The following is a 12500-nucleotide window of genomic DNA, read 5'->3' on the forward strand; positions in this document are numbered from 1 at the left end:
TCGAAGAGCAGTATTTAGGGGACACTTTGTAACGTTAATAATTATTGTCTGTATTCCAAGACAAGAGTGATGTTGAAGTTGGGAAGAAGAGAAAGGGGTGACGCTTAAAGAAAACTGTGTGCACCTAATTGGGGTCGATCCTTGACATACCTGAATTTTGCTTGCCCTTACATATAATCTCAAATGCTTACTTTGAGATTGTATCAGCAACAAATTGGCTGAGAACTTGCGCTTGTTCATTTGGTGGTCCAGGACGGAAGCGTGATGAACAAAGTGGAGGAAGGTCTACATTGGGAACTGAAATTAAGGGAAAGTTTTTCATTTCGCTGCAACAGTTCAAGACACATTCAGTTTAAAAGATGATGCCTGGATTAAAACTCTGTAACAGCACAAGCTATAATTATACCTAGGGTTGTCATCAATGGTGGGCTATTGAAGTGAGAATACCTTGGATGTGGTGATATGTGGATTAAGTAACCCCATTGGTGGGTCTAGTAATCCCAATAGGGTCTGGATAATTATCTCTGTGGTGACAAACCTTCTAATTTTTCTGTACCCTTAGTCCATGAGCAAAACAATTATTTCACACAAATTTCTCACTTTTGAATCAATCTGAGAAAATTCTGCCCAACTGTATTAAGTACCCACTAGATATTTCTGAAATGACCTTCCTCTTTTCATTAAAAACTCACCCTCAAAAACCTTTCTTTTAAAGAAAAGGTTGTATGGATTTTACCTAAAGCAATTATTAATTTTCTTGTCTTGCAATTGGCTTAGTTTGTAATGTTTGTGTATGTGTGTGTAAGCGTATGTTCTTTGTGATACAGTAAGCAATGATATTAATTTCATACTTGGGGCACTTACATGTAAAGTAGCTTACTATATCATGCCTGTCTCCAATCAGTTTTCTATTTTAAATATAATACTTAATATAATATAAGTTAAATCAACAAATCAAAAATGTACCAAAAAAATAATTGTACAATGTCATGAAGATTAAAATGGTTACCTCAGAAGCCAATGATGATTACAATCTCATATAATACATGTATATGAGATAGTAATCGTACCACTGTTTGGAGAAAACTAAATCAATAAAAATAAATAATTATAAATAATTTGGCTTCTGAGGTAACCATTTTAATCTTCACGTACAATTTTTTTTTGTTACATTTTTGATTTGTTGATTTAACTTATATTAAGTAATTTTAATGTACCTAATTATTAAAATTTCAACCTCAGATATTGCATTTCTAGCTTTCTGATTGGTTCACTCTAACTTGGTTATTGTTGAAAATGCACAACGAGAAACATTTCCTGTATACTCACATTTTAATTCTTCTGCAATACAATCTAGAGCACTCGACTCAACTCAACAATTCGCTTGGGGAAAACTGATCGCGCAAAGTACATTATCAAACAATCACGCAATTCTTAGTTGGTGTTAAATTATCGTCAATCATCAAGGTAATTAAATGAATTTTTGCAGTTTCCAACAGTTATCAGCTCATATACTGTAAGACTTAATATGGAAACTGAGTGTGTCAAGTTTTGAGCTGACAAGTTTGTGCTGTAATTGAAATTTACTAGGACACAATGGCGGAAAAAAGTGCTTTTAAAAGTGTCCAAGCGTTCAGAATTTAGAGAAATTTAACAAAACAATAATTTATTATTACACTTGTTGGATATGAGTCTGGTTATAGCCAACTCTGCACTATGTGCCTTGTTTGCTATTTAACATAATATGATTTAATACAATAATTGTTAATTATTTTTAATTCCAAGCTGACCTATATATCCATGGTTTGGGTTTTCCTGACTTGGCACTGCAAATTCCTGATGAGACAATTACCAACAAACTAACATACTGAACTAAAACAATGGATGGTTCTAAAAAAATGAAATAAAACTTTTAGAAGGGTACTCTGATGAAAATCGCATCTTTCCTATCTAAGCCATTTTGAAACATAAACAAGTAGTCTGCATGAGAAGAAAAATGCTGTTTAATTTTTGCAAATATCTCTTTTCGTTCCAGAGATATTCGAGTTTTTAAATTATGCAAATTAGCCAAGTGATGACGTCATATACTCAACACAAGTTTGTTCAAATATGATGAAAAGAGATATCTCAGCCAATTTGTATCAGAAATTTTTGATTTTTTGCAGTAAGATTCTACTAAATGTTCTCCACAATATGAGCTTAACAGTTCCGTTACCATGGCATCATAATGGGTTCCAGACCTCCCCCATAGAAAAAGCTTTCCTGGCCACCTTTTGCATTCCATTGTGATAATTGCTTACAGCTCTTCATGTCCATGATCCAGAATTTAATATATTAGCTCGAGTTTGTGGCCTTGTTTAACATTTTTCAAACTGAAAATCACTAAAAGAGTGGAAAAGAGTGAGTTGCCATGGGAACAAAATTTTTTATAGCCATAGGTGTGTTTCCTGTAGAACTATTAGACTACCAAGTTTCAATGGTCTGCGCTGCAAATTGGCCAAGTTAGCTCTATTTATATACTCAATATAATATTGGGTTGAGTATATGACATCATCAGTCATCTCATTTGCATATTTTACCCATTTTTCAAACTTAAATATCTCCGGAACCAACGCAGATATTTACAAACGGTAAATGGCGTTTTTGTTCTTTTATGGAATTATATGTGATACACTCAAAAATTCAAGGGGTAAAAATTTGATCAGAGTACCACTTTAAATAACATTGATTATGCATTAAGATCGCAATAAATTACTCCTTGCAAGTGAACCTTAGAAAGGTCCATATATATATGATGAAATATCGTTTCATGTTGGTTCACATTGTGATCCATTCTACTATCCAGGAAAATAACATGAAGTCTTTCAACCCTTTTTCTTAAGGCACATTTTGCAACTGGTCTAAAACACAGGTCACCGGTCAGTGTACATGTCACTGCGCTACAAATAAATACACAACACCAAAAGTGAATCCTAGCCCTAATAATAGAGGAAACTTTTCGCTTAGTTGTTCATCAGTGGAGCAGGGACTTCTAGTCTTGACCTGTGGAATGTGGTCTGTTGTTTAGACTTGCCACACATTTTGAGACAAAATGAACTTGTTTGAATTGGCAACTGGAATATTATTCAGACAAGGAAAACTCTAACTCCGGCGTGCAATGGTGTAAAACGTGTAATTTTTCCTCAAAAGATCTTCCTGTTGTCCTTTTAGTATCCAACATTTTGAACGCTTTAATTTTTGAAATATTTATGCATATTACCCGCTTGCATACCCTTTGATTGACATGGCGGTTTCTCTCAGAGCGTCAAACCCGACTTAAAAAAATCTGTTGAACTGCAATAGATTTTTTGAATAGGACCGTTTTTTATTTCCATGAATCGGCCGTTCATTGGCTGTCAAAATACAAGCAAGATTTCCACTCCGATGCCGTCTGGGTCAATGAATCGGGCCAACAAATCGTACCATGTAAACCGGCCTTTAATTTAATTTATTAACTTTGCCAGTCAAGCTGACAGAGCGCCACAACAGCTTGTGTCAATTACTGTGGCCCCTTTTTTTACCCTCCCAACCATGATACACAACAGAAGACAGACCACAACACCGGGAATTACGTGTCCTACTCTTAGGGACAAGTGTGTGGGTTCTTTTACTTCCCACAGGATCACGAACAGTGAAGGGTTGTGAGACGGGGCCTCCGGTTTATTGTCCTTATCCGAGAAGACTAGAGAGTCTAACCATTTGCAGATGTAATTACAAAGGCAGCACTTTCTCCTCAGTTATTTAAAGACCCTGAGTGTTGGTCCGACCGGAGTTGAACTCACAACCTCGCATGTGACAGCCCGGTGCTCGACCAACTGAGCCACCGATGCACGGTGCACTTTAGGATAAGGATGATCAAAATGGTGACAAATTCCCTCCCCCCTCAGAGAAAGGGGAAAACATCAAAGAAACTGACTGGGTTACCCCATCAGAAATTACCCCTATGTACCCCCCTTCCCCTGGATTTCCAAGCCCCTAAATTGGAGTGGGGCCAGAGGAATGGCCCAATCTAGCTGTCTTTTTGCTATAGACAAAGACTTGATATTTATCTTGACTCCGATAGATTGGAGAAGACGCTTTTAACAAAAATAATGTATGATTGTTCAGGAGAGGAAGCTGTCTTAATCTGCAGTGACTGAAGTGTTTTCTCATGGGGATAATCGTCATAAGGCTAAATATCGTCCAGGCAGCAAATAATGTCAAACATTTCCTTTGACAAAGTATTATAATAAAGAAGAAGAATAAATTGATGTAACAAAATGTGATAACTAACCGCCTTCACTCCACAAACAACAGTTGTATTTCCAAGTTTCACCAAAGCCGATCCTTCAGCTGTTGATATCGAACCTAAGCAAGTTAAAATAGATGCAACCTTGAGAAAACAAGGCAAAAAAATCTTGCATATATTTAGCTATTTGACTGTTTATCTTACCAACATTTAGGATGGTCTTCCTAAATTCCAAGAGATCACGGCCGTCTGGTCTGATATTCTCCTCCTACACGTGACGAGAATTTAATGAATTTAATTCACTTGAAGAAAAACTTAGTAGAACTGATTGATCATCGTACCAAAAATTTCCTGTAATATTCAAGAGGCTGTGCAGTCCTGATTTAATAAAGAGAAAGATTAAACATTGAGAACAAAATCAAAAATGTTTTTCAAGGACATAATTGTCCAATTTGAACAACGCTCACTTGAAATCTGCCGCCATCTTGGTAACATGTATATGAATGCTTCTTTGAAAATGGTGAAAGCCGCTGATCACCTTCGATCGCAATCCGTCAGTGGTGGGTCGTGGAACAAAGGTTGGGGTACATTGGTATCACCGTTCCGACCTGATGCCCGGTGGACTCCTGCTCAAAATACCCATTTGCCGTTTGTTACCTTTCCTTATTTCTGTTCATTAATTCACCCACGTTGGTATCGCTACCTCGCTCTGAGGATGAGGATATGGAACTGATGGAAACATGTTTGGACCAATTTCCCATGCCCAAATCGGTCCCAAGAGGCCCCAGCCTGGGGCAATTTGTGCGTGTACAACATAGGAACAGGGTTGCCTTGTTCAACACCGTGCAATAATATATTTGCTTGCTTGCAGAGCGGCAGGTACAATACACAGGTCTCTGTTTTACCAAATACAGAAACAAACCCAAAAATTCATTAAAGCTAACCTTAAACCTAATTAGCCCTAAACAAGAGTTTTTAGGCCTAAGGTTAGCTTTAATGGATGTTTACGTTTGTTTCTGTTTTGGTAAAACAGAGACCTGTGAACGAGATGTCACCTGTGACCTGAGACCTCTGTTTTGTACCTGTCCCTTGCAGAGGCTCTGCTAGGGTAAATTCCGACAAGCGGCCTAAACTTAAAGTGAAATTTCGACAAATGACATCCTTTCTTTAAATTTCCGACAGCAACAATCACAGCAACGTGAACATTGACAAAGAACCAACACGAGACCTTATAAAATTCAGACAAGTGACACGGACCCCCCCCCCCCCCCCCTCAACTGGCAGGGACTCCTTGCAGAGGACTGAGAGCAATGCTTTGAAAAAAATATTTATTTTGCAATAGTGTACAAAAATTTTCCTTCCATGTTTTCTCATTCATTGACAGACCTGGTGAAAAGGTCTTGACGATTCAGAGTTGTTGGAAACAATATTATGTTACCTTTGTTTTTTGAATAGGAAAACAGGTCTGCAATTAATGTCCATTTCTCTTTTACTTTTTTGTTATGATATCCACCGACAGGTTTAAGACGCAGGTCACATTCCACAGGTCACTTGTTTCAGGTCATTGTTTTACACATACTTAATTAAAACCCTTTCACTGCCAAAGGCGACTTTTGTCGCCCTACCCATACACTGTCAGAGAGTCAGAGGCGACTAAAGTCGCCCAAACAAAAGAGTTTTAATAAGCCAATAACGGTTTGCCTTCTAATGGGCCAATTGGGTTGAGTCTTGTGTTAACAGCGGCTATGGAAGCCATTTTTCAAAACAGTGATTCAGAAAGGGATGAAAACAACGGCGATTCCGATAGTGAAAGCGGTAGTAGCGACGAAGATGTCGCTAGCGAAACTGGCCATGAAGTGGAAGCGGAATGTGCTGAAAGCAATCATGAGATCGAAAGCGAAATGGAATTGTCAGCTGATGAGGAAAATTTGCCGCGGAGGCGAAGGAACCGGCGAGCTGCAGCTCACGGGCCTGAAATTCAGTTGGAGATCTACGAAGACATCGATCCATTCGAATCTACATGGCTCCCAAAATTCACTGAAAGACCTGGAATCCTTGTTGATGCAACCGAATTTTCGCCAGTCGACTTCTTTTATATGTTTTTCCCCGATGAAGCATTCACTCTTATTTCAAACGAAACAAACAGGTATGCCGGTCAATATTTGGATAATCCCGTTGACTTTGAACCATCCTCTCGCTTTCATGCCTGGAATGATACATCTCCAAATGAAATAAGGGTGTTCGTAGCATTAGAAATTGCAATGGGACTTTGTCAGAAACCTGCACATTCAGTAGGTTTTGGCTCACAGCTGTACCATTTTCTTCTGTTATGTCACGCAACAGGTTTGAGTTTCTGCAAACATTTTTACACTTCAGTAACATTGAAGAACAAGTTAGGAGGGGGGAAGATGGTTACAACCCTTTATTTAAAATACAGCGTCTTTTAGACATTGTGAACCCAACCTATGACAGATGGTATCAACCCGAATGTGACTTGTCTTTGGATGAAAGCATGGTTAAGTTCAAGGGTCGACTTGCTTTTAGACAGTATTTACCAGCCAAACCCACAAGATGGGGAATAAAACTATTTGTTCTTGCTGAGGCTAAAAGTGGCTACTGCTTGAAGTCTGTTGTCTACACTGGCAAAACATCACTTGCCAGAGTAGCAGGAGTGAGCCTTTCAGAACAAGTTGTGCTGTCCTTACTTGAGGGCTATGAGAACAAGGGCCACATTGTTCACCTTGATAATTTTCACTCTGCTCCCATTCTCTTCAAAAAACTGGAGGAAATGAACATTGGTGCCTGTGGCACAGTGAAAGCCAATAGGAAACAGATGCCAAAGGAACTGTTACCTGCAAGGTTACCTCTACAAAATGGGGACCTGCCTGTTTTCATGTGGTCTGAAAACTTAGTTGCTTGTGCATGGCAAGACACAAAAGGGGTTTACTTTTTGAGCAATGTGGATACCAATTTAACCATTGATAAAGCTCTTAAAAGTAGGGGTGGGGAAGGTGGATATCGTACCGTTGAAAAGCCTGTCATAGCAGAGCGTTACAATTCAAAAATGGGTGGGGTGGACTGTTTGGATCAAATGCTGGGGACATATCAGTACCCCCACAAGTGTCTCAAGTGGTACCATACACTCTACCATAGGGTTCAGGAGATTGCTTTGGTCAATGGTTTTATTCTTTACAAGAAGGCCAACCCCACTAAGAAGGTAACCCCAAAAAAGTTTAGGGAGGAAGTAATTAGTGGGCTTTTGAAGACATGGAACTCTCCTCAGTGCAAAACTGAGCGTCACTCAAATACCCAGGACCCTTTAAGGCTTACTGGTTGCCACTTTCTAGGGAAAAATGAAAATCCCAAGCAGAAATTAGACTGCAAGGTTTGCTCTGATAGGAAAAATAAGAAGAGGGTGCAAACTGTTTTCTACTGTAAACAATGTAATATACCCATGTGTTGTGTTCCTTGTTTTGAGCATTACCACACTTTGCGTCACTATGATAGGTAAATTAAAAGCTGTAATTGAATTGTACCAAGTTGACAGAAAATGCCCAGGCATTTTTGTAAGGCTACTGTAACTTGTGAACAATGAAGGAGAACAATCAAGTCACTTTATGTAACTGCCAAAGAAAACGTACAATGTAAGTGAAGAAAATGTATCTTGTTGTTTTCCTTTATTATTTCTCACATAAATTGAGAAAGGTTATTTGTTCTCACTTCTTTCATGCATGGCAACTAGTTGTTTTTTTTATTAAACCATTATTCTGAGCCTTTATATCCAGAAAAAATACTGAAATATACCATTATTCATGAAACGTATTGACTGCAAACAACTTTTCACTGGTTCTTCCAATGCCTTTAGGTGCCAGTGGGGTCACGTGATCAGGTGACCCCCCCCCCCCCCCCCTGACTATGCCAACACATTCTTTACTTCATGCCCAAGGTACCCTGAAAATTTCATCTCCCTATCTTGAAACAGTAAAGAGATATAAACATTTGAACATAATTAGTTCAATTTCAAAGGCAGCTCCCAAAAAAACCTGGCAGAGGAGCTACAGAAAATCTCACTTAGGTGGCAGTGAAAGGGTTTAAGCAAGCCAAAACCTTCAAATTGGCTAATCTACAACCTAAACATTGTTTTTAAGCCTAAGTTTAGCATAAGGAAAGGTTTTGTAATAAGTGGCCTTTACTTTAAACCTGTCACTTTTACACCAGCTGATTGATCTTGTAAAAGTACTCACTGATGTTCAAAGATTACCATCTTATACATAACAAGTACCCAGTAACCAAAAGGAAGCCAATTTTAAAAAAACTTAATTTATTCTTAAGAACTGATTATTTATAAAACTGTATTTTTGTGCCCACTGGGAAGTTTTAATAATTTACAATAAATGCTTTGGCTTCCAAAATGCTTTCACTGCAGCAGACCAGATAAGTCAGTCACATAATGATCCTGCGACTGGCAGACTTCTTGGGCACCATTTTGTAAGTTTCTTTATATAACAATCCGCCAACTATCACTGCAAATGTCATTGATGGTAGAAAAAAGAACACGGAGGGTTTAAACTTGAACTTAAGAGAAATTACTCCATCCATCAGATACCTGCAATGTGTGCATGTAATCTTTTCTCCCATGTAAAACTTCGTGTGTTACATTATGGTCATCTGACATTGAGCACTTGCCATGCCATAAAAAATTCAATATGTGTGATGACACTAGATGGGTAGCACTAACCTGACCCAAGCCACCACATGTTCAGTAATTTTCAGCTAACCAGAGCATGTCATTCAAGCTTGTCGTGAGCATGACACTATCCACAGAAATAAGAATTTGATCAAATGGAAAGGGACAATTTGGTCTGACAGGTTGCTTTTTATCAAGCAAGGGTTATGTTGTCACACTATACTACTGAATCGGTGAGAATTGGCACATGATGTGGAGAAACTATATAGCAATTAAAGAACTGTATACAAATCTTTCTGTTTTTCCATTTTACAGAGTTAGGTTTAGTTCATTCTGTATGTAAAGTTATTCCTGTGGAACTGTTACACTACAACAAGAACAGAGTGGACCACCTTCAAAGGAGGAACTGGGCGGCACAGTCGGTTAGTGCGCGGCCCTGGTGCATAAGGTCCCGAGTTCGATCCCCGGATCTCACATCCTTGTTTCGACTTCTTTCCTTTAAATGTAGCCTAAGTAGCTTTAAATACCCTTAAAACGGAGCACTGATGGAGAGAGGGGGGTAAAATGAGCGCACCGTCGGCTTCCTGGGAGAGTACTCTCTAGAGAGTAAAGGAACGTTAAATAACGCGTACCTAGTCCCAAACATTCCCATCAGACTGAACTCACAGAGAATGTTCCATCAGAAATTTAACTAAAATTTCTGAACATTGTTACCTGAATGGAAATACCCTAGAGCTGATATCAGTATCAGACAACCCCAGTCCCTTTCCCACTCACCCCGCAAACAGAGAACTTCTCGCAGGCTAACATCTCTGATAACTTTAATTTGGTAACTAATTACAACAAAAGCACTGAATGCATAATAACTTGAAAAACAACTGCTTTACAGCGATTACCAGTCACATGTGCCCATCAAAGACTTCTTTCATTTTGCAAAACTGAATTTGGGTGGATGTCAATCAAATGTTTCTATGACAAATTCGACTGCCGCCAAGTGCACAGAACTACATTGTCATGGAAACATTTGACTGATTCCCACCCAAATTTAGTTTTGAAAAATGGAAAAAACCCATTGAGGGGCGCATGTGACTAAATACTTGCCATAATGAACTTCACTGTTTATAAATATTAATGAATGGTTCAACCAAGATGAAAAACCTGAATGGCAATCAATGCCAGACGATATCATTGTTAACAGTGGTAACTGTTTATTCTATTGACTAAAACATGAAAAAGCCACTTCTTATTCATTTAGGGGATTTGAATTTCCCTTTTCACAGTTAAAATACAAACAAAATATATTTACAAACAAAAGTATTACTGTTCAGTGAGCTGAGGGCAAAATTACCCCAAGTAACCGCATTAACCCATTTGACTCCACGGAGTGACACTTATCAGACTTCTGTCTTACGCCAGAAGATTTTGCTCGTCAACTGGGGGTGTCCTAGGGCACCTGTGAGGTAAATGGGTTACAAGTAATGGAAATATACCTTCACATACACACATAATTATGTGAAGAGATGTACATACATTAAATAAAATACATTGGTTCACAATGAGTTCACGTGCACAGCAACCCAATGCCCATCAACATCATACAAAACGTTTCAACCTGCTTGTGGTTCAACAAAAAGCACACACTGTTCTCTTGGTGTACACAATGCCTACTTAGTTCGTCGATGTAAAAGTTCTTAAGTGTACCTTTGAACAAAACTTGAGCAATTCCTGCATGATCACTAATGGTAGTGCATTTTACTAAAGCAAGAGGTCCTAAACAGGGAGGCATGCAAGGATAAGCACCCAATTTTAATTGGAAGCTGGATTCCTGGTTCAGCTCTTGTAAAGCTCTTATTCTTTTAGAACAACACCAATAATAATTTTATTATTTGAAGGTTTGGACAAAAATATCAGAAACATTCAAAAGTTTCTTTCTGTTATACCTAAATATTTTCTAGTCGCTTCATCCTCGGCTAGGACAAAAAACTAAAAACTCTGATAGCAGGAAAGAGATGATAAATTTGGAAGAATGTCTGAGCTTTCCTACTTATAAGGACCATTACTTAACATTGATTTACAAAGATGATGTCAATCATCAAATATGGTGAATTTATCAATCTGGATAAGCTTAACTCATTGACAGCTCAAACATCCTAGGAAGCTCCAGTTGACAAGTGGGGATAGAGTAAAATCTAGACTGCTTGCAGTCCCTCCTGAGTCAGTCAAACCACCCGCTTTAGTCTTGCAAGCTAGCCGAGGGGAGAATGGTGATTGAGCAAATAATATTATATAGGGACTGCACGATCCTCTGTAACCAACGCATTCAGAATCTGCTAATCTAATTAGTGAAAGTGACAACAGAAGGTTCTGCCTCTTTTATTGCTAATGTAAATAAACAGTAAATGGCGTGGGAATATCTGTGTGCATGTCAAATTCAATCAACTATTCTGAAAGGAAACCGCAGAAAAACTACTGTACTTAACTTACTGTGATGTTCGGGACAAATTCTTGTTCGGAACGGACGACTCATCATCTGTCATTAAATCAGTAAAGTCTGAATATGTAGCTTGTTCAATACTTGTTTGAAGCCATGCCCTTCAACAAATTCCCCTTCTTCTCAAAGGAAACTACCCATGGATTTAATTGTTTGACCGAATCTGGTCTTCCGTGATGATGCGACAAGGAACTACTACCACGATCAATGGCGTTTAATTTGCGTCAATAGTATCCTTTAAGATTACAAAGCTGTCATAAAAAATGGTCTTGCCCAAAACAGTTGGTAGCACAGCCATAACATACTTGCCTGATAGGAGAGCTTCGACGGCAAGTTTCTGTTCTTGTTTGGGTTCAATGTGATAGCCATTTGATCGAAACTGCAAAAGCAATTTCCCATGGGAAATCAAAGACAGATGGTGTCATAATCTGACAAGAAGTAATTAACTCGTCAAAAAAATCTGACAGCAGTCTATTGTCAATGGACCAATCCAAATTTCCCGTCACTGGTGCAACGGGAGATTCTGAACGCGTCAGTTACAGAAGATCATGCAACCCTATAACTTTGCTCAATCACCAGTCTCCCCTCAGCTCACTTGCGTGACCAAAGTGGGCGGTTCGACTAACTCAGAAGACACTGCGAGCAGTGTACGTAAAATCTGCCAAGACTCACTCCCAGAGGTCAATGGGTTAATGCCCTTTAATTTACAAAAATGAGAAACAATAGAAATTTTACTAACTGTAACAGTATTTCAAATGTAAAGAACCTTAACTGGCAACCAGTCAGCTACATGTATTTCCAAAGCATGGGGGATTCAAATTTAGGACCCCAGAAGACAATTCCAGCTACCAGTTAGGGCAGGATTTGAACCTGCATCAACTGCATACAAATCCTGCACACTAACCACTGGACTACGGCATTATGCAGAGTGAGAGGTAGGCCCATTTTCTGGCATGGTCATCTGGTAAAGCACTTTATCGAGCCACTGAAGAGGACCAAGGAGATGGATCTCAATCCAACATGGAGTACTTGTGACATCCTGACGATGGTACTCT

General features: G+C 38.7%; 3 protein-coding genes across 4 annotated transcripts in view; 1 reads left to right on the forward strand and 2 right to left on the reverse strand.

The window, feature by feature from the left end:
• The window catches only part of LOC137999689 (exosome complex component RRP43-like), an 11208-nt gene extending 6423 nt beyond the window's left edge, over positions 1–4785 (reverse strand). Inside the window, exons 1-6 of one of the 2 annotated variants that reach the window (XM_068845545.1) lie at positions 4735–4785; positions 4609–4645; positions 4472–4535; positions 4313–4386; positions 1791–1836; positions 192–297 (exon numbers count right to left, since the gene is read on the reverse strand). In XM_068845545.1, coding sequence (XP_068701646.1) covers positions 192–297; positions 1791–1836; positions 4313–4386; positions 4472–4535; positions 4609–4645; positions 4735–4751 — 344 coding nt within the window. In that variant the 5' untranslated portion in view covers positions 4752–4785. The remainder of the gene's footprint in view (positions 1–191; positions 298–1790; positions 1837–4312; positions 4387–4471; positions 4536–4608; positions 4646–4734) is intronic. The other variant, XM_068845544.1, reaches the window with a different exon arrangement.
• A 1123-nt stretch (positions 4786–5908) lies between these two features.
• The window catches only part of LOC137999691 (uncharacterized), an 8699-nt gene continuing 2107 nt past the window's right edge, over positions 5909–12500 (forward strand). The window contains exon 1 of the mRNA XM_068845547.1: positions 5909–6413. Within this exon, the coding sequence (XP_068701648.1) occupies positions 6013–6413 (401 nt within the window). The 5' untranslated portion in view covers positions 5909–6012. The remainder of the gene's footprint in view (positions 6414–12500) is intronic.
• Positions 9759–12500, reverse strand: part of LOC137999690 (mothers against decapentaplegic homolog 9-like) — an 8743-nt gene continuing 6001 nt past the window's right edge. Inside the window, exon 4 of the mRNA XM_068845546.1 lies at positions 9759–12500. This exon is cut by the window's right edge and continues 502 nt beyond it. Coding sequence (XP_068701647.1) covers positions 12365–12500 — 136 coding nt within the window. The 3' untranslated portion in view covers positions 9759–12364.

Source organism: Montipora foliosa, chromosome 4 (assembly GCF_036669935.1).
Source record: "Montipora foliosa isolate CH-2021 chromosome 4, ASM3666993v2, whole genome shotgun sequence".
NCBI lineage: Eukaryota > Metazoa > Cnidaria > Anthozoa > Scleractinia > Acroporidae > Montipora > Montipora foliosa.